At 41.2% G+C, this 19784-nt stretch overlaps 2 protein-coding genes across 6 annotated transcripts; one reads left to right on the top strand and one right to left on the bottom strand.

Annotated features, from left to right (window-relative positions):
* Window positions 1–767: 767 nt before the first annotated feature.
* Window positions 768–19756, top strand: LOC108095452 (speract receptor). Of its 5 annotated transcripts, XM_017196565.1 has the most exons (16): window positions 768–1556; window positions 12275–12952; window positions 13011–13320; window positions 14259–14509; window positions 14642–14713; window positions 14791–14936; window positions 15021–15186; window positions 15259–15264; window positions 15783–15873; window positions 15935–16122; window positions 16803–17021; window positions 17081–17185; window positions 17244–17315; window positions 17411–17585; window positions 17906–19226; window positions 19284–19756. In XM_017196565.1, exons 2-16 carry the CDS (start codon window positions 12524–12526, stop codon window positions 19489–19491), a joined length of 3759 nt encoding a protein of 1252 aa, XP_017052054.1. In that variant the 5' UTR covers window positions 768–1556; window positions 12275–12523; the 3' UTR covers window positions 19492–19756. The 5 variants fall into 5 exon arrangements, with proteins under 5 accessions (XP_017052054.1, XP_017052056.1, XP_017052055.1 ...); XM_017196567.1 differs by lacking the exon at window positions 15259–15264 and having other exon boundaries at window positions 16842–17021; XM_017196566.1 differs by lacking the exon at window positions 15259–15264.
* Window positions 6763–8138, bottom strand: LOC108095453 (pancreatic lipase-related protein 3). Its single transcript, XM_017196568.2, has 3 exons — window positions 8087–8138; window positions 7911–8028; window positions 6763–7500 (listed from the first exon to the last, which is right to left on the bottom strand). The coding sequence occupies exons 1-3, from the start codon at window positions 8136–8138 to the stop codon at window positions 6807–6809; spliced, it is 864 nt and encodes a 287-aa protein (XP_017052057.1). The 3' UTR covers window positions 6763–6806.
* Window positions 19757–19784: the final 28 nt, after the last annotated feature.

Here is a 19784-nt window from a genome sequence, read left to right as displayed (position 1 = left end):
GCGTTTTTTCTTTAGGGTGGACCATGTCGTAAATGTGCGAAAGGGCGGTTCTGGCATTCAGCGAAATCTAAAAAGCTGATTTAAATGGTAAATAAATTTATATTTACTTTAAAAAAAACTAATTGTATTTTGTATATTTGTAAGGGTTTAGTCGAAACACTTGTAATTATTTAATTATTTTATCTGTGGTTTGACTTTCGATTACATTTTTGTTGCGAAATATAATATACAAATATACGTTTACGTCAACTACGTATATCTACATTTTTAAAGCAAGATAAACTTATTGGAAGCAATGAACTCATGCATATATAAAAAGTAATTTAATAGCTTATAATTATTTTTACAGTTTGTTCGCTAAAATACATTGCGTTGAGCTGTGGTAGCTGACAACTGCTTAGGGTTTTAAGGTAATTAATTTAATTCATTTAATTTTATTAAAAAAAAAAAAATTTCATTAACATTTTTTTATGGATTTTTGAATGGCTTTTTATTTAAATTTTTAACCCAAATGTATTTTTTTTAATTCTTATGAGTATAAAACTATTTACTTGCTTGGGAAAACGTTGTATCAAATCAAGTTTCTGTTAACCAGGTTGAAAAAAGCGCCTCTAGCGGACTAACATTCAAAGACAACAACCGATGGTGGGGTGATTGACTAAGGCCTTTTTAAGCCCCATGCACCGCATGAGGGTAGTGCGCGATATTGGACTGATGGATCCGTGGGGACCACCTTACATTTATTCCATCATGGAAAAGCCATCGGAGACGCGAGTGTGAATGCGAGTGCGGGAGTTTCAAGACGCGCGCGAAGCTGCGGACTGTGCAATCGGAAGTGGAGCGAGCTTGAAAGCAAACAAGACGGCGCGTGTCGGAGTGTTTATAATACAAACGTTGTTTTCAAATACAAACGTTGTTTTTTTCAAAACACAAAAATCCCCAGCGGGCCGGAGGAGTGGGGTCACCTCTTTTGCATGCCCGACATTTGCACCTTGGATGCCGCGGGAAAAAAACCAGTGCGATTTGAGCAACAGGTGGCGAATGGATCGTGTCGATGGGCGACGGGATTTGGCGAAATTGTGCGGATAGACTCTGACATAGGCCCACTAATATTATTATTATTATATGGCCAAAAGGGGTCAGGCTGTGTGCGCGTGAGGAAATTGAATTGACTTGGCCACCGCCGCCGCCGCCGCCAGTCCGAAATCGAAATCAAAATCTGTGTCGCAAATGTGGCACTAATAAATTATCGCACATTCGCACTCGCGAGTGCTTCATTAATGCAGAAATCGCAAATGAAGGAGAATATCTAGTTTGCAGCGGCTGCGTTTGTTTAACTTTGCCATAAACGTGACCAAATTTCCAATTGCCGCGTGGATCACCCCAAATAATAGGAGTCAACATAAATAGCAAGCAACAGGGAGCCACGCTTCGCGGAGCAGCGCACAAAGAAGAAGAACGCCAACTCCGTGGCCTATAAATATCCGTCTTCAAAATTACTAAATCCAATTGCAGTCCAATTAGCAGCCGAGCGCCAATGAAGCGCCAGTAGAAGAGTAAGTACGTCGCGTCTGCTGTGAGAAAAACTTTCTCACCCAATGTGGATATACCCTTTCTACTACAAAAGTAAACTACGGTGATCGTACCGGTTTTCGGATAGCTTTGAAAAATAAATAAGATAAATGAAAACAAATAAAAATATGAATAATTTTTAAAATTACTTACTTACTTAAAATAGGCTTGTGATAAAAAGTAATGCTGACAGTTTCTTTAATGTGAATGTGAATGATTCAAACAGTAATGAAACCTCTTTGTTAGTAATATTATATTTACATATTTCCTATCCTAAACATTACCTTTATTCTTGCTAATCTTAAATTTAAACTTCTTGCTCTCTAATCCTTAATTTTACCTTCACCTTTCCTAATCATTAAATGTAACTTATTTTTAGTACCCTCTGCAAGGGTATTGAAATCAGCAAACGCCAACAGTGCGTATGACAGTTCTTACGCAATTACCATACCATCACACGCTACAAGATTTACATAAATTCGACCTGCAAAATTGATAAGCGTCATAAAAAAAACCGCAGCAGCAACAGTTGCTGTGTGAACCAAAAAAAAAAAAACAACAAAAAGCAATAAGCCAGTTGCAAACAATGCAAAGCTCACAGAGCAATGCAATTTTTCCACAATTTATTTAAATATCGCATAGTTGTTGCTTTTGTAGTGCGAACCCCGAAATGAGTCAGTCGCGTGGCGTTGCCGCTGCAGTTGCAGTCGTCGTGGTACACAGAAAAAAATAATGGGATAGATCATCATCTTTGTGGAGCAGCCATTAAAGCAAACTATCTAAAATATAAATTTTTTAGTACTACATTTGTAAAGAAAATGGTAATAAAACCTTTAATTAAGGCACTTGTAAAAAAAACAAATTTCACCCGCCATGCAGTAGTTCTTTTTTGCAGTGCAGCTGCCGTTGCAGTCGCTGCATGCCAGCGCGTACTTCTTTGTGGCGACAGAGGCTGCGCTGTCATAAAGACTGTCAAATTGCGATCGGCCGAGTGGGTGGGGCGAGGGGGTGCGGGGGCGTCATTGGCCCACTGCTGCAGCCAGGCGCATTTTTTTCTTGCAATGCCGGCGTCACTGACCACACTCAACGGCAAATCGACAGTCGCCTCGGGAAACAGCTGGGGTAGAATAAATATAACTCTTTCGATGGGATAAGTTTAACCACAGACAGACATAATTAAATTTTGATTTTTTTTTTCTGGAATCCTATGTAAAACACTACAAAACATCAACCAAAAAATGGAAAATAAACTAATGATGCAGCTTGTTAGAAACACTTTTATAACAAATTCATAGAGGTATGCCACTTGTAAATCAGATAAAAATGATAAAAGTTATGGGTTTATAAGTGCTGTGGAAAATATTTTAATATGTTTAAATAGATTAGCTTTCAGAGGGCAATGTCTTTGTAAGTCACATGTTTAAAATCTAATCTAAAACACGCCAGAAATAGTTTTGATAAAAGCGGCTCAGATATGTCAATAACGAAATGGGGAAAACACTATAACCATTTAACGATTGCATTAATCCAAAGACCGAACCAGTATTTAATTGGTGCTATTATCTCACCCCCTATGGTTTCCATGTCTGTATGTCTGTGGCTTGAGTGCTTTGCGTGTGGCTTTTTGGAATTGCATTCGGCATTCGGCAAACGCTAAATGATAAATGATTGATGCTCGTGGCCAGAATACGCATTAGTTGGGCATTAGCCGACCTCTAAGCGAGTTACCAATTTCTTTCGGCCCGCATTTCGTGGTGCTGTGTGTTGTGTTATCTCAGCCACGTCACCGACGCTCACGCACTTAAATTTAAATAGTTAAGTACCCACAATATATAAAACTAATACTGCTGATTAGCCGCGAAATGGGGCCAAGAGATTATGCGATGTCCCTCCGTGAAACGCAAATTACCCGCAAAATTGCTCTTCCATCTATCTAAGTATAGAGATACATTCGTAGTCTGCAGTTACTATAGTCCACTCGTTACCTGCATGTCATTTGCACTGCTCCCCGGTGTCACGGAAATTTAATTAAACCTTTATGCAGATGGCTTTTCAATCGGTGGCCGCAACTGCGCTCCCTTGAGGGGAAAAACGCCCGCTTATCACTTAAAGCCAGCCAACTCGAAATGTAAAACACCTGAGGGGGCGTGGCAGCGGGTGGGCGTTCGACATATGTTACATTCAAGTTGCCGCTTATCAACAACAATGGGGCAACCCGGTTAAGTTGGCGACAAAGAGCCTCACCCACAGTTGGCATACATTTTTTTTTTTTTTTTTGGGCTTGGGGACCTCGGGGGGTTCATTTGGCAAAAAAGTGGAGGCGCAAAGGAGGGTTTCACTGGGTCGCCGGTTGGTGAGCCGTTCAAATGGCATCCCATAAAAACGTTGTACAGAAATTAACATAGCCATAAACACAAATTTCGGGGGGAAGTGTGGGAAAGGTGTGTTCGTTGCCCCAAAGGGACTTTAATTGATAAAGAGCGGGCAGCTGGGCAGCCGGAAGATTCCTTATCAAGTCGAACTTCCTGAATTCAAACGCATTCCTGGCCTCATTAACATTAGAAAGGAAAGTGAACAAGGGAAATAACAAAAATGGTAGCTCAAAGCGAAACAAAGTGAAATGAAAATGAAATTGTTGCGACTTAATTTCTGTTACACATTCTGTAATGGCTATATTTTATGCTTGCAATGTTCTCAGGGTGAGCTGTGGCGAAACCACAAAAACAGAAATGGTCAAAATGTAGTTGGCAGTCGACCATTAAATACCTTGTAAGCATTTCAAAAGTTTCAAAGGAATGAGAAAATATTCAATGTTTGGATTAGGATTTATTTATAGACAAAGTTTATTTAAAGACAAAGTTCTTTATTTAGAAAATATTTAATAATGAAAACTGTGGTAATACCATTGATCATATTATTTTATTTAAAAAGACTTTCAGTTGTGAATCACAATGCATATAATTCACAACTTTTCTTTAGAATTCTAGCTGATAAACTAATAATCTTTTCTTGAAGCTGTAATTGTAAATGTGCTTCCTTAAAAAATCAGATTTGTAACTAATTTAGTATAATTGATATACCCCAGATTTCTATAACTGGCAAGTGAAAAACAATGGACATTTAGCAGGCGTTGTGGTGAGCTGAGGTTGGTCGAAGGGCCCACCTCCGGACCCATTATTGGATCCTGTGGAGCCCTGTGGGTGCCGTGGTGGGTGCTTCTATTTTATGGCCCGACATTTAATGCTCTGCCACCGAATCTGAAACCGAAACTGAGATTTAAGCAGGCCGCAGAGGCCAAGTGCAGGCAAGTGAAGCTGAACAAGAAGCTGAGTTAACGCCGTGGGTTTAATGCCCGCTTAACCCACTTCGGCTGACAAATGTGCAACTTTAAATCTTCTGCTCAAAACGCTTGTAAATAAATCACGGGACACGGAGTGCAAAATGCGACAAAAGAATTGACTTGAAATGGAGCCAATTGTTGCCAGCTGTCAAATGAAGAAAAACATTGAATAAAAAAAAATTTAAAAAATGTATAAGAATTCTTCGAAAATATTTGTCAAATGAGTTTGCGAAAAAAAGAAATTTAGAATAATCATAATCCGTGCCTGGTTGACTAATTTAAATATGAAAACAATTTATATATATAAACTGTTAGCTTCAAGTAAATATTGCTTGCATATAAAAACTATTGATTTACGAACCTTTTATATTTAACCTTTTTTTAAGTTTTCCATTAAAAAGTATGTGCGGAAAACTGACAAACTGTCAACACTGATATCCATATTCGAGAATCTGACGTTAATGAAGCTCCAATTAGCGATGTGAAAAGTTTCCGCTGTTAGTCCGTTGCATGTTTTTAGGCGCTCGCTATCGCAAAAAGTTAAGCTCCTTATCAGCCGCGAATTGATCATCATCAAAACGTAATTGGCTAATTGTCTGATATCCACGGGTGACGGATCATAAAGGAAGTTTCGTAATGAAGTGACCAGAAGTTGGATCATTCATTGGCTCTCCCGGGGAAATTAAATCCGCAGGAGGCGACTACGTGAGAGCAATGCTCGAGAGGATTGGCCCAGAAACTTGGCACTGGGCACGCAGCCAATTGGTTTCGCTACAAACTTCGGTTCCGGTTCAAGGGATACTCGTAGTTTCCGACATTCGTTTACACATTCCCCGAAAGACAAACTTAAGTACAGCGCATTTAAATGCAATTTGTGACAGTTTTCCCTTTTCTCGACTTTCAAGTGACACGCATACAGCAGGAACAATTTTTTAGGGTGGTGTTTGGGTGTTTTGGGGTTCTCCAATGCAGCTGGGTGTGCCGGAAGAAGGAGAAAAGTTAAGGCATGCCTGGCACAAAGGAATTTTCCTATAATATTGCATGAAAATATGCACAACAACTACAATCCTGGTGATGTGCAATGGGTCACGACACGCAATAAAGGGGGTTAAACAAAATTAAAAGCAATTAATTTACTATTTTTACTTTTAATAAAAGAACTTTGACCCAGTAAATAAATGTCAAAAACAAGTTAGTGACTTTTCTGAGAGCTAAAAACATTTCATTTGTAAGGAAAACGTTTATATTTCCATAATAAGAATTAAATATTAACCTGATTACAATATTGATAAAACATTGCATGTTAATGATGATTATTTTATCGCTGTCTCAGAATTCCTTTGAACTTGTAAAACTTTCAGGTCGTTATCGTTTCGAAAACATATGTGATAATAGATTTTCTCAAACCATCACGAAGCTCACGCGTTCCTCATTGATTTCCCCTTGAATGGCATAAATCTGGTTCCATCCAGAAATATACGCAAATCCTTGAAGTACACTCAAAGGACCCGATTCCCGATAAACTTTTATTTTTTTTTCTGCTGGATCGTCACTTCAGACAACATCTGGCATATGGACAAAAAAAGGAAAACTTGGGAACTTTGCCTATCTCTGCTCGTGCATTCGTGAAGGGAAATGAGATAAGGACGAGGACAAGGATGCCTTACCATTCCTTGCCAGCTGGAGGACGTGCGTCAAAAGTTCGGAGGGGCGAGGAGGCGTCTCAAATTGATTTTAAAATAATGAATGAGCCCAACGCCTGACGCACATCAATTTTGGCACTTGCTCATCGGGTTTAGCCCCCTTTTTTCACCCATCATTGTTGCAATGACTAATGACAAAGTTGTTCCTTTGTTTCCTTTATTCGGGTTGGCTTTTTATTAAATTTCGCTACTCACAAGAAGCCGATGTAGTAGGCTCCCCGGGAGAAGGGAGAGGACTGTCGGGTCTCCAGGAAATAGATGCCTGAGGGAGGCTGCTCGTCATCCTTTTGGCCCATTTTCTGGGAGGACCAGCGGCAGTTGGAGGCACCCATCGATTCCACGGATCCACAACGAGCGCTTAAAAAGTCATTTTCCGGGGACCACATCTCGGCAAGCAGCTCAAAGGATCTCTCATGGGAACAGGAGTTCGTGGAGCATCCCGTCTGCGATTGCCCTCCATTGGGATAGTAATCCACATGACCCAGCTGATCCCAGGTTCCCAATCCTTCAGCATTTGTGTGAATGACCTCTACAAACTCAGCATCGGATGATGAAAGTTTATGCTCTAGATTTTCACCTGATGTAGGATCTAAAGCTGTGATTTGTGGCAGCTGATGACCCAGAGTTTCTTGCACCTTTGCTGCAACTCCTCCTGCCAAATGGCCACCCTCTGCGAATCCAACGAGCAGAATGCGATCGAGTGGCACATCAAAGTAGCTGTTTAATAGGACCACCAGACTAGTAATGCTTTCAATGATCTCCGTTTCATTGGAGGCCTCCCATAGATTCACGCTGATCACATTACTATCATTTTGTAGGCTAGCGGAAACTACTGCTGGAATTTCTGGAGAAGAGTAGTTTCCCTGCCAGCGGGGAATGGAGAACCTATAAAAGGCAATAAACATTATTAGCAAATTATTAAAGAAAAGCTGAAAGAGATTATATAACTTTAATGATTATTAGTCATTAACCCAAAAGCAAAAAGATTGAATTTATTTGAATTATTTTTTAAGTTCCATTAATAAATTTTAATTTGCGAAATTCAATAAATAATTTTCTAGTTACTTTATCATCACAATGTTACCTATTATTGCAGCATGACAGCGTTTTAATGGTATACATAAATTACTTATTCGTTCGCATTGATTAACCAACAATGTTTGTTTACTTTTACTGATAAGAAACTAAATTTTAGGTTCTAAAAAAACTCTACCAAATTCCACGAAAAACCACTTAAAATATCCTAATCTTCAGACATATCCAATAAAAGTGACCCATTTAAAACGATGACTCACACAACTGGATCCGCGGCGTAAAAAGAGCTCCTCACCAGGGACTCCACCTCGGCCTCGATTCTTTGTGGATCGTCCTGAATGCGACGCGTGTTCAGGAGGAATCCAGTTTCGCCATAGACTATAATAAAATCAAGGTTTAACCACCTCTTATCAGTCGGTTAACCCAGTTTACTCACCCGCCGCTACCGAGAGGGTCAAAAAAACAAGTAGTACTACTCCGGTCTGCATTCTTAATGTAACTGATTTAAGAGTGTGGAAGCCTTTTGCCTCGAGCATTCATCAAAAGCCGATTAGATTGCATTTACGGGTAGCGTTTTATTGGCATCGATAAGAGATCCCTTATCGTCGGTCATCCACGATCGCTGATCGATTGATGGACGATGACTTCAGGCGCTGACTTTTGGAAAACCACTTGGCCACTGATTTTCACACGTTCCTCGAATATCGTTCGTATTTCTCTCACGCCGAAATTGTTGTTTATGGCCCTTGTAGATTGTCAAATTAATCAGCGGCAGCAGCAGCAGCATTGGCTGCATGGCAAGTGTCGGCACTCCCCTGGCCTCCACTTCATCCGGCTCGAACTGCAGCTGCATTTGCATGGCAGACAAATTGCATTTAATTGCCTGACAGCCTCAAGAGTCGAGGGCCGCCGGCACTCGGAGTTTGCTGCTTGCAGCTCGGAAAATGTGTAGCAAACTTAGCGCCAAGCCCCCAATCTGCCTGTTTCCACCTCCATCTCCGCTCCCCGGAATAATCGCACCTCTCCTCGTCAATGTCAGAAGGCAACACAATAAAACTGGCAAATTAAACTGGAAGTGCAATGTAGCAGCCTCACTGAGCAGAAAAATGCCAAGAATCATATTAAGTTGTGTGATTAAAAGTTACATTAGAAATTTGTAGAGTACAAATTTATGAGAAAGTGTATACAATTAAAAGTCTTTTACAAAAGTTTTCTTAGTAAGAACTTTTAAGTAGTTAACTTATTAATAAAAACTGTGTTTGCAAATCATTTTTATTTATTCATAGTAGGAAAAAATTATTTTAAAAAAGCTCAGCCAAATATTAAAAATACAAATGAGGGAGCGCACAGTGGGCGATTTGGTCTCGCTAGCGGCATTTAATTCAAATTTCAACTTTCAAAAAGCGATGATTTTTTTTCACAATTCGATAATAGATACTTTGATTAGATTTATCCAAGCATTTTAAAAGCTCTACGATGAGCTGATAATCAGCTGTGAACGGACAAACACAGAAAATGATTTTGCAAAGAACTTTACAAAATTTTACCTGTTTGCGCGCATCGAATTCAAGTTCCTCGGAAATTTACAATTTTTAGTGAATTTATTAAAAGTTTGGTTTTTTATTAATTTCAAGGTATGCATTACAAAAAAAATTAATGTTTGTGACCGGTCTATAAATGTGTAGCTCATAAAACGTAGTTCCAATTCAGTGTATTAACAACGAGCCCGGATTAGCGTACACCTGTCTTTCGTGGAGAAGAACTTACCTGATTCAAGTGGATTCACTCTAACTCTTTTATTAGCCGAAAGTGTGAATCAGTGGCGTCCAATGTGTGTAATATGAACTGCTAGTACCTGCTAGCCTTCAAACTATGGTACTTTTAAGGCACAATGTCAGTAGCAAAAAGGGTTCTTTTTTAGTATATTTTAGTATTTTTACTATGCCGCCGTCTGATTCCGATGATTCTGAATAAAATTCTAGCCATTTTTAAATTATGTTTGCTTATGGAATATATTAATTGAAGTTAAAAAAAAATAAAAATAAATCAAAATTTAAAATTAAAAAATATTTTTTTTTAAATTAAAAAAAAAAAAAAAAAGTATTAAAAAAAAAAAACTTTTTTTAACTTAAAAAATTGTATGATTTTTCTTTGATCGGTGAAAAAAAACCGACTGAAGATATCTATTTTAGCTTAGAAGTTATTAATTAAATGCCGCTAGCGAGACCAAATCGCCCACTGTGGAGCGGTTTTAATAAGAGTGTTTAAATGTAAATAATAGCAATCAATATGTTTGAAACTAGCTTATATTGCTAATAAATTATTACCAATTTTGTTGTATCCTCTCCGAATAAATTGCATTTGCAAACAATTTAAATAAAAGTCAAGGGTCTAACAAAATCTTGAAGTAGGTTTTGACTGGCTTAAAATATTTGCTAAACTTTTTTGATTGTTTATGAGTGACACGCATTTTGAGAAGAATTTTCATTTTAGATTCTTTTTAAAACAAAAGTTCTTTTAAAAGTTTAATTGAACTTGTTGTTGCCAGAGACATCCATGACATTCCTGAAAAGCCCTACAAACTTGCGTTGCGTTGCTAGAAGACCTTTAGGAAGATGAAGTTGAAATTTTTCCGCAGTGCTGGAAGTACACCTCACGTGTTTGATTAGGCTTGTGTTTGCCAAGGGAAGCTATAATCTGCTGGATGCAGCAGCAGATGACCTCGCATGCACGGCAAATACGACACAATATCCTTGGGCAGCTCGGCTATTCGGACAAACTGGAGCGGAAACAAGAACTTTACGTACTTTCGTGGGCTGCCTTTGGTTTTGGGATCCCATCCCTTGCCTCGAAACCATTTTGCGGATAAATCGCTTGCGAAATTGTTGTGTCAAGTGCACGCGTTGCGTTCCGCTCCTTGGATTCTATGGGGGATTCTGGGTGGGGCACAACAATTAACCGGAGATCCGAGAACTCTTCTTGCCGGCTCAATGGGCACGTCACGGGCTTTTCGCTAGATTTACGGCCAAAAGCAGCGTTATTAAACGTTGCCAGCGTTGCCGATGGCTTCCATTTATAACATTGTTGTAAGTGAGTTAATGGATGGAGAGCATGGAGTAACCGATGGCAACTGGGGTTAGCTACTTGTATTAGCATAAATAGAACGACAAGCCGCACGCAACGTTCTACGTTCCACAAGCCGAATAAGGGAGCGCATCCCAAGGAGCAGCAGCAACAACAAAAGAATTTCAGCTTTGGGGTCAAAAGGGAAAGTCAATATGCCGGGCTAACTTTCAAGTGGCTCCTGGGAGAGTGCAGCGGAGAAAATACACAGAGGGGTGGCATCCTGCCTGGCATCCCGAGTCAATATAATAAATTACTGTGATAGCTCCAAGAAGTTGCAAAGGTTCTGCCAATATTCAATACCCCAACGAGAATCCAAAGGGCGTGTGAAAGAAGCAATCAGCCATGGCAGCAGTATGGGGCTATAAATGGGGGTGGGCCAGTGAGAGATGTGCCAGACAAAAGGCAAACAAAGACATTCCATGGGAGTCCAAGGGGTCTAAAGGAGTGTGGGAACTGAGTGGCCGGTCTATCAGCAACTTCCCATGCAGCATCCGAGCGAAAATCACACATGATGCGTCGCCATTTCTCATAAAAATTTCATTACTTGCTCCGAAATGTGTGGCAAGTTTAATATCACTGGATTTCCACACATTGTTAAGGTTGTATACATAGAGAAGGAACCCCAAGAAAAAGCTTAATGTACTTTGTCAATACTTGGCACGCCCCGTAAACAATTAGAACCGTGATAAACGAGCTTCTACTTAAATGGTTTCTCCATTCAGCGAGGCGAACTTCTTTATTATCAAACGGTGTTTTCAACGAGAAAAGCTGAAAACCTTTATTGGCAGCAAGAAAAGAAAGTAAATTCGACAAGCTGAACTTTTTATATCCTTGTTATTACCAAAGATTAGGTGAACCATTTTGGAAAATTAGTCTATGGCAGTTTAAAAAGAAATGTTTATACCAAACGATGTACGCTCAATTGCCTTTTTGTTTCAATTGCAATGTGATAAAATATATACCTTCATTTTAAAAAATTATAATTAAACTGTTCTTCATAAACTTTTATCTGTTTGAACAGAGATGCTAATTAAGAATATATCCTTATGTAATAAGTTAAATTTAGAACATTTTTAGATGATTAAACGCTTAAAATGGGAATTAATAATTTTGGACTTCCTTCCTTGGTAGAAAATTCCATCATATTTTCATTAAAGTGTGTAATATCTTTAAAAATCTGGCTTAAGATTAAGACACGTATACGAGTGCCCTATTAATTGACTTAAGTAAGTGGCACGATGGCATGTGCGCAAGTGAACATCACATAAATGGAATCTTTTGCGTCATTACGGCGGCCATCTTTTACGAGGCCTCCGCCCAAGAATCCTGCATTAGTTTATGTGTTATTCCTGCTCCCCATATGGGTGGGCGGCAGGATGTGTGTGTGTGTTGTGTGTATGCTCCCGCATAATTCAGAGGCAGTCCTGCATGACCGTGTTGTTACCCCGAAAAATCCCCAGCAAAAACGACGCTGTGATTAAAGTCTTCTTACTTGCAGAACACCGCCGACAGGAAAAAGGAAACAACCAAGAACGTAATTAACCAGGAGCAACCAGGAGATTCGGGGAGGTGGGGCAATGCAAACTCAACAAAAATGTTGCATCTCCTCGAAGGATCAACAACTGCTGCCAAGGACTCTGTCGCACAAAGGGGAACCCTCATCACAACCGCCAACCAATTCCATTTAAATTAAGAGCCACGCGAAAAAGGACGCAGGACATCTTTACGCGATTCCCGCCACCGCGTAATGTTTGCGCACCCCTGTCCGCCGCCAGCTGGAATCTACCAATCGGGATTGCAACACCCAGTGCCACAGCTCATCCTTGTCATCCTACTCGCTTCCAGCCACTTCCGGCCGACTGATGGTGAGGTCTTCACATTGGGCTATCTCACCGCTTCGCAACGGCGTCCCGGAAACCTGGACTACAACCGACCCGGACTCACCATCTCCGGCGCCATTTCGCTGGCGGTGGAGGAGGTGAACGCCGGTCGTCTCCGGGATCTTGGGCACTCGCTGCAGTTCGTGGTGGCCGAGACGTATGGCGAGGAGGTGGTCAGCATCCGGCAGACGGCTGCCTTGTGGACGCAGCAGGTGGCCGCCTACATTGGTCCCCAGGAAACCTGCGTTCACGAGGGTCGCATGGCAGCCGCTTTTAATCTTCCAATGATATCCTACGTAAGTATCTCAATTCCGTATATTTTACAACTCTTGATCACAGATAATCCCTTTTTAGTACTGCACCCATCGGGATCCCTCAAACAAGGCTGATTTTCCCACCTTTGCCAGGACTCGACCGCCAGACACTCAAATCTCCAAATCCGTGGTGACCCTTCTGTTGGCCTTCAACTGGACGCAAGTGAGCTTTCTCTACTTGGATGACGCCAGTGGACAATACCAACCCGTGGCTGAGACCATCCTGAGCACTCTGACTGAGGCAGGGGTAACCATCCGGGACATTCGCACCTGGAACACCATCTACCACCACGGATTCATGGACAATCCTTTCGAGACGCTGGTGGATCAAACCTTTGCCAACACGAGGAGTAAGTACACAAAAATTCCAACACAAAATTAAAACATTAGAACTATCTATCACGGAATTAGATATTTTGCCATACATTTTTGTATCCATTCTTTATGTTCATCAAGAAAAGATAAATATTTAGAATGAAAATTCGTGATAGTTTTTCGTTGCTCCAAAAGAACGCCAATAACTAGCTTTGTCTTCATCCAAAGGTTTATAATAAATCTTTTAAAATAAATATTTTTATGAAATTTTTTTTCTCAATTTAAGAGTATTTAAAAAACTTGATGTTCCAAAAATCATGCTCGTGGGATAAAAAACAACGATGTTATCAATTTATTTCCATTAATTCTATATATAATTTTCGATATCTCCTATGACAGCTATATGATAGAGTTATCCGATTTTGATAAATCCGAAATTCAATAGTATTTAGAAAACGCCAAAAACGCTTTCAAAAAGTAATTTTATTTTTTAATTTAATTTTTTATTTATACGAATTAGTAACAAATTAATCATATATCGGCATTTCAATGCCGATCCCCACAACTTATAAAATGAAAAACACACAACAAAAAATAAATGAAAAACTATTTTTTTTGAGTAAAATCCTTTTACAGGTGTCGAATAAAATCTTCTTCCATAAAAGCTGAAAAAAAATTTTCATTCAATTCTGAGATATGAAAAAACAATTTTTCTCGAATCCGTACGATTTGTAAAAGAATGTCCCATATACTTTATGGGGTCTGAGGTGTTTCCTTCACTGCGTTGCAAACTTCTGACTGAAATTATAATACCCTTTTGCTCTGCAAAAGGCAAAATCACAGCCCGTTACAATGTTACACACTTTAGTATACAGCTTAATAATATAATAAAATGTTTTCTACTCAAATAGGAAAACGTAGGGTTTTAATTTTTTTTTATATCTTTTCTAATCTTATCAAATACCCCAAACAGTCTACCTCATCCTGGGCCACTACTACGAGCACGTTGGCCTGATGGTGAGCCTCCAGAGACGAGGACTCCTGTCGGAAGGCGAATACTTTGTGGTGGGCATCGACATCGAGCAGTACGATCCGGCCAAGCCCGAAAAGTATCTGCGAGGACTTCTCCTGGAGGATGTGGAGCCGCTCGCCGTGCTGGCCTTCCAGTCCTATCTGGCCATTCTGCCCACTGCGTCCGCGTCCTTTGCCACTTTTGCCAACGAGGTTTGTCCGCTGACAGGTCGTGACAGTGATGTGATTGATGCGCTGCATCCGCCATCATCTCGCCTCATAATTGTCGGGCCTTTCGCCACATTGACCACACACATTCTGACCCTCATTTCGTCTTGCTTTCAGGTCAACAAATACATGGAGCGACCGCCATTTAATTTCCCCAATCCTGTGGGTCGCTTCGGAGGCGCAAAGCAGGTTTGTCTTCGTTCCTTGGGTGAAACTGAAACCGAGACCGTTCCCTGACCTCCAACCTCTCTGCTTTTCCTCACCAGATAAGCGCCGAGGCAGCGTATCTGTACGATGCCGTGCATCTGTATGCCAAGGCCTTGATGGAAGTCCTGGATTCCGGCGGGCGGCCCAAAAACGGCAGCGCCATTGTGGCGGCCATCAAGGGCTCGCGATATCGCAGTGCCATGGGGTGAGCCGAGATGGGAATGTTTCCCCATTTGACAGCTAATCCGGCTATTGCTCTAACCATTTCATTCTGCTTTTTGTTCGCCAGCTATCACGTCTACATCGATGAGAACGGCGATGCGGCAGGGAACTATACAGTATTAGCCAGGGGAACGGTGCGGAATGGTCGCAACCAGACGGTCCTGGGCCTGCGACCCGTGGGCACCTTCATCCACCGGAACAACAGCTTCAGCAGCATCAGCAAGGCGATGCCCGTAAGTAGATCCGTGATTTGTTTTTACTAGTCTTGTAATTTGCTCTTCCACTAAATCGCTTGGCCCGCTTAGCAACAGGTGAGCGCTTTTGCCTGGTTTAATTATACAGAAAAAATAATTATGATTTTCCAATCCGAAAAGCCTTTAAAAATAACTAAACGATAAACATTTAACTAAAGACTAATTTTTGAAAAATAGAAACATTAGATTTTAGTAAGACAAATACTTTTTGTTTCATTTCAACATATTCGTTACTAAACACGTTTAAAACCTTTAAAGAATGCTGTTAGATCCCATTTATTTATTTATATTTATGATGTTTTGAAAAAATTAAAGAAAAATACCTACATAAAAAGTTTAATAAAATTCAATTTACATTTTAAATCAAATGATTACAATATCTAAAATTGATTATGTTTGTTTTTTTTTGCAATTTATTTGTATTAACTTTTTTTTTTATTTCCAAAGAGCTTTAAAAATGTACATATCTAGTCAAACTGCAAACATAAAATTGGGATGGAGCTGTTTTTATTTCTGTGTACCTCTGTTACCACCATGTATTTCATTTTAATCCTTTGCTGCTCTACTTTCCACAGGATCTCAAGCTCTTCAGTCCTATCGACTGGGTGGGTGGCTCTCGACCAGCAGCTGCTCCTCGTTGCGGATTTGCCGGCGAGAAGTGTGTTAGTAAGTGTGGGACTTTTGTGGCCAACTCCATGTGTTAACCTTTGCTCCTCCTAAACCGCAGATTACACTGGCGAAATTTCAGCAGCCATTGCCGGGGGAGTCCTGCTCCTGTTGAGCTTAGTTTCCCTCGTCCTTTACCGCAACTGGCGGTACGAGCAGGAGCTGGACAGCCTGCTCTGGAAAATCGACTTCCGTGAGGTTCAGATCCACGAGAACGAGCGGGAGCAGCAGAGTCAGAAGCAGACGCGCGTAAGTCCCGCTCCCTGTCATCTTACAATCGTGACAGTGACATCTGGTCTAATAAAGGGGCCACGAGCACACGGTGCACCAAGAAAATAAAAGGCCTTTGGAGCACAATCCTAATGGGACACACGATAAACTGAAAATTGCCAAGTAGATTGCAGGGATTCTTTCCGCACGTATAGTACACATTAGGCCTAATCGGCCATTTAGATAACCGTCTCAGCGTTTTTGGCTAAATCTCATTCGTCCAGCTTCCTTGTGTTGTGTCTACAATTTAATTGAACTTCTAAATTTAATATAAAGCCCAAGCGGTTAAGACGTGTTTTTACCTTTTTTTTTGCAAAAATCTTATTTCTAAACATTAGATTTTTCAATAAAAATATCGGTAAAATAGCTACGCTTTATTAAAATATTTTTACACTTAACTTGTTGATAAATAGTTTTAACAAAGTTAGGGTTCTTTTTATGTTAGCCATAATTTTGATGTGTTTAAAGGCATACCATATTCACACATTTGCTATTATTAGTATACAATTTTTTTTGTTGTGTATTAGAGAGAGTATACTGTTTATGTTAGCAGTCACCATGGGTTTATAATGCGGGAACCTGTCAAAACTCCAGACATCCGCTCTCTCATATTCCTTCCGTTCAAGGCTCTTCTCCCGTTATTGCATGTCTGACAACAGCACTTGCTAAATCACTTGCCGCGTCGTCTTCCTCCGCAGTCCACCCATCCGCTGATCCGCACCAGCCAGGTGAGCCTGAGCTCCAACCCGGACGCCGATTTCCGCTACACGACAATCTTCACGCCCATCGGTCTGTACAAAGGTCAGCTCTATGCCATCAAGAAGGTGCGCAAGAAGAGCGTGGACATCACGCGCGAGATGAAGAAGGAGCTCAAGCTGGTGAGGCATTGGAATTCCTAATTATTGATTGATTATATTACCCAAGTAATCCTCTCCAGCTGCGAGATGCCCGGCATGACAATATATGCGCCTTTATAGGCGCCTGCACGGATCCGCCGAACATCTGCATCATTAGCGAGTATTGCACCCGCGGAAGTCTTAAGGTTAGTGAAGAATTTGAACCCATTCTTCCAACTACTCCCACTTTCTTTCCCTTTGCAGGACATTCTGGAGAACGAGGACGTCAAGCTGGACAACATGTTCATTGCCTCCATGGTGGCCGATATTATACGCGTGAGTGCTGTAACATTATCCTAATGGCTCTTCCCCTCTGACCCATTGACCTCTTTCACCCGTTCACCCTTCTACCATTTCACCCTTCCTCACAGGGCGTCATCTATTTGCACGACTCGCCCATTCGATTCCACGGCGCCCTGTGCACCTCCAACTGCCTGGTGGACTCCCGTTGGGTGGTCAAGCTGACGGACTTCGGCCTGTTTGCCTTCAAGCAGGGCATCGAGGACAGCTCCACGGATATGCAGCACATGTCGGCCAAGTGTCTCAGTGAGTACTTCTTCCGCCATGGACTTTTGCATGGATTTCCTTTTATGATTTGCATTATGTGGAGTATACTATTATAATCCTGTTTTACAGTAGAGTTTGCTGTACCAAAATTTAAAATGGAAAAACTATCAGAACATAAACTTTCATTAAAAAATCATTTAGCTAATCTTCTTCTTGTTTTTAGAGCGAACGTTTTAAAACATGTTACAAATAAATTTCAATAAACTGCCAAATTTTTATATTATATATATTATTATAATACATATTATATATTTTATATTTATATTTTATATACCTTCAAACCTATCTTTCTCTTTCAGAACTCCTTTATAGAGCTCCAGAGCTCCTGAGACAGGGTCCATCCTCCTTGGTAATGGGAACCCAGCGCGGAGATGCCTACTCCTTTGGCATCCTGCTCTACGAGATGCATGTGCGCAAGGGACCCTTCGGGGAGACGGGTCTCTCCCCCATGCAGTGTCTGCAGAAGGTCCTCCAGCCGCAGGACCAACTGCATCCCTACAGACCATCGCTACAGCCACTGGAAACCGCTTTCGATTGCGTGAGCGAGTGTCTGAGGGAATGTTGGGCCGAGAGACCAGAGGATCGGCCAGACTTCAAAACCATTCGCACGAAATTGAGACCTCTGCGGAAGGGAATGCGTCCGAATATTTTCGACAACATGATGGCCATGATGGAGAAGTATGCCAACAATCTGGAGGCACTCGTCGACGATCGAACGGATCAGTTGCAGGAGGAGAAAAAGAAGACCGACGCCCTGCTGCACGAAATGCTGCCACGTTGTGTGGCAGATCAGCTGAAGAAGGGTCACAAGGTTGACCCCGAGCACTACGAGCAGGTCAGCATCTACTTCAGCGACATCGTTGGATTCACAGCCATGTCGGCGGAGTGTACACCCTTGCAGGTTGTGGATTTCCTCAACGATTTGTACACCTGCTTCGACTCCATCATTGGACACTATGATGTCTACAAGGTGGAGACCATTGGCGATGCCTATATGGTTGTTTCGGGGCTTCCCTTGAGGAACGGCGATCTCCATGCTGCCGAAATAGCCACCATGTCGTTGCACTTGCTCAGCGCCGTTTCTGAGTTTAAAATCCGACATCGACCCACCAATCGATTGCTCCTAAGGATTGGCATCCATTCGGGTCCAGTTTGTGCTGGAGTTGTGGGTTTGAAGATGCCAAGGTATTGCCTCTTTGGAGACACTGTGAACACAGCTTCACGAATGGAATCCAGTGGTGTTCCCTTGAAGATCCACTGCAGTTGGCAGTGTCGACAGCTTTTGGACAGACTGGGTGGCTATCACTTTCAGGAGCGCGGAGTCATTTCCATGAAGGGCAAAGGTGAACAGAGAACTTACTGGCTTTTGGGTGAAGATGAGGAGGCGAGAACAAGGCGAACCTACGAAAGATCCCAGAGAAGGGGATCCAGGGCTCTAAACAAGTTCATCCAAGGAACCATCAAACAAGCCCAAGAACAATCCAATGAATACGGAATACGTTCCTCGCTGAAGCAAAAGAATCTCCCGCGAAATTCGTTGACTCGCTCCTCCAGTCTTGAATCGCCCAAGAAGTTGAGATTTGCTGCTGGAAGTCTCCTAGAGCATCATCGTTATCATAGGTTTGTGTGCTGAAAATACATTTCAATTCATTCATTAATTATCAATTACTTTTCCAGTGATGAAGCTCTACTCGAGGTGGATTCCTATACAGGATTACGTCGTTCTTCGGGAGGATCCACTCAATCGCGTTATGAAGAGACCACACTTTCGCTAACTTTGTCCTGCCAAAGCATCGAGGTCCTGGCTGGCCATCAAAACAAACGGCGACCCTCCTCATATCCCACTGCCAATACACCGCTGCTGATGAACCACGTGGAAGTTTAGAGCGGATAACTAGTACTTATAAAAAAACAAAACCCAACTACAGGGATATTAGTGGAATTTGTGTTCAGTATGTCTAGCCAAGTATTTGTATCGCTTTTAGTGTCCGTAATTGTAATATTAATTGTGGTAACTGTAGCATCAGCATATTGTGAGAGTGATTATAAATCTAGTCGTTGTTTACACACATTCATGCGCTAACCTAAAGCAAATTAAATTAGTCAATAACCTAAACTAAACGATATGAATAAAGAGTAAACAAGAGAGAAACCTGTAGTGGAGTATGTTAATTATCA

Source organism: Drosophila ficusphila, unplaced genomic scaffold (genome assembly GCF_018152265.1).
Source record: "Drosophila ficusphila isolate 14025-0441.05 unplaced genomic scaffold, ASM1815226v1 contig_286, whole genome shotgun sequence".
Lineage (NCBI taxonomy): Eukaryota > Metazoa > Arthropoda > Insecta > Diptera > Drosophilidae > Drosophila > Drosophila ficusphila.
The sequence above is the reverse complement of the archived record's forward strand: the minus strand, read 5'-3'. Positions and strand labels throughout refer to the sequence as shown.

Coding starts and splice junctions, on each gene's coding strand:
- LOC108095452 (XM_017196563.1), top strand. CDS start 12,524: ATGTTTGCGCACCCCTGTCCGCCGCCAGCTGGAATCTACCAATCGGGA. Junction 16,123..16,841: donor AGAGTCAGAAGCAGACGCGC/GTAAGTCCCGCT, acceptor CTTCCTCCGCAG/TCCACCCATCCGCTGATCCG. Junction 17,186..17,243: donor GCACCCGCGGAAGTCTTAAG/GTTAGTGAAGAA, acceptor TTCCCTTTGCAG/GACATTCTGGAGAACGAGGA.
- LOC108095453 (XM_017196568.2), bottom strand. CDS start 8,138: ATGCAGACCGGAGTAGTACTACTTGTTTTTTTGACCCTCTCGGTAGCG. Junction 8,029..8,086: donor GACCCTCTCGGTAGCGGCGG/GTGAGTAAACTG, acceptor ATTTTATTATAG/TCTATGGCGAAACTGGATTC. Junction 7,501..7,910: donor TACGCCGCGGATCCAGTTGT/GTGAGTCATCGT, acceptor TGCCTTTTATAG/GTTCTCCATTCCCCGCTGGC.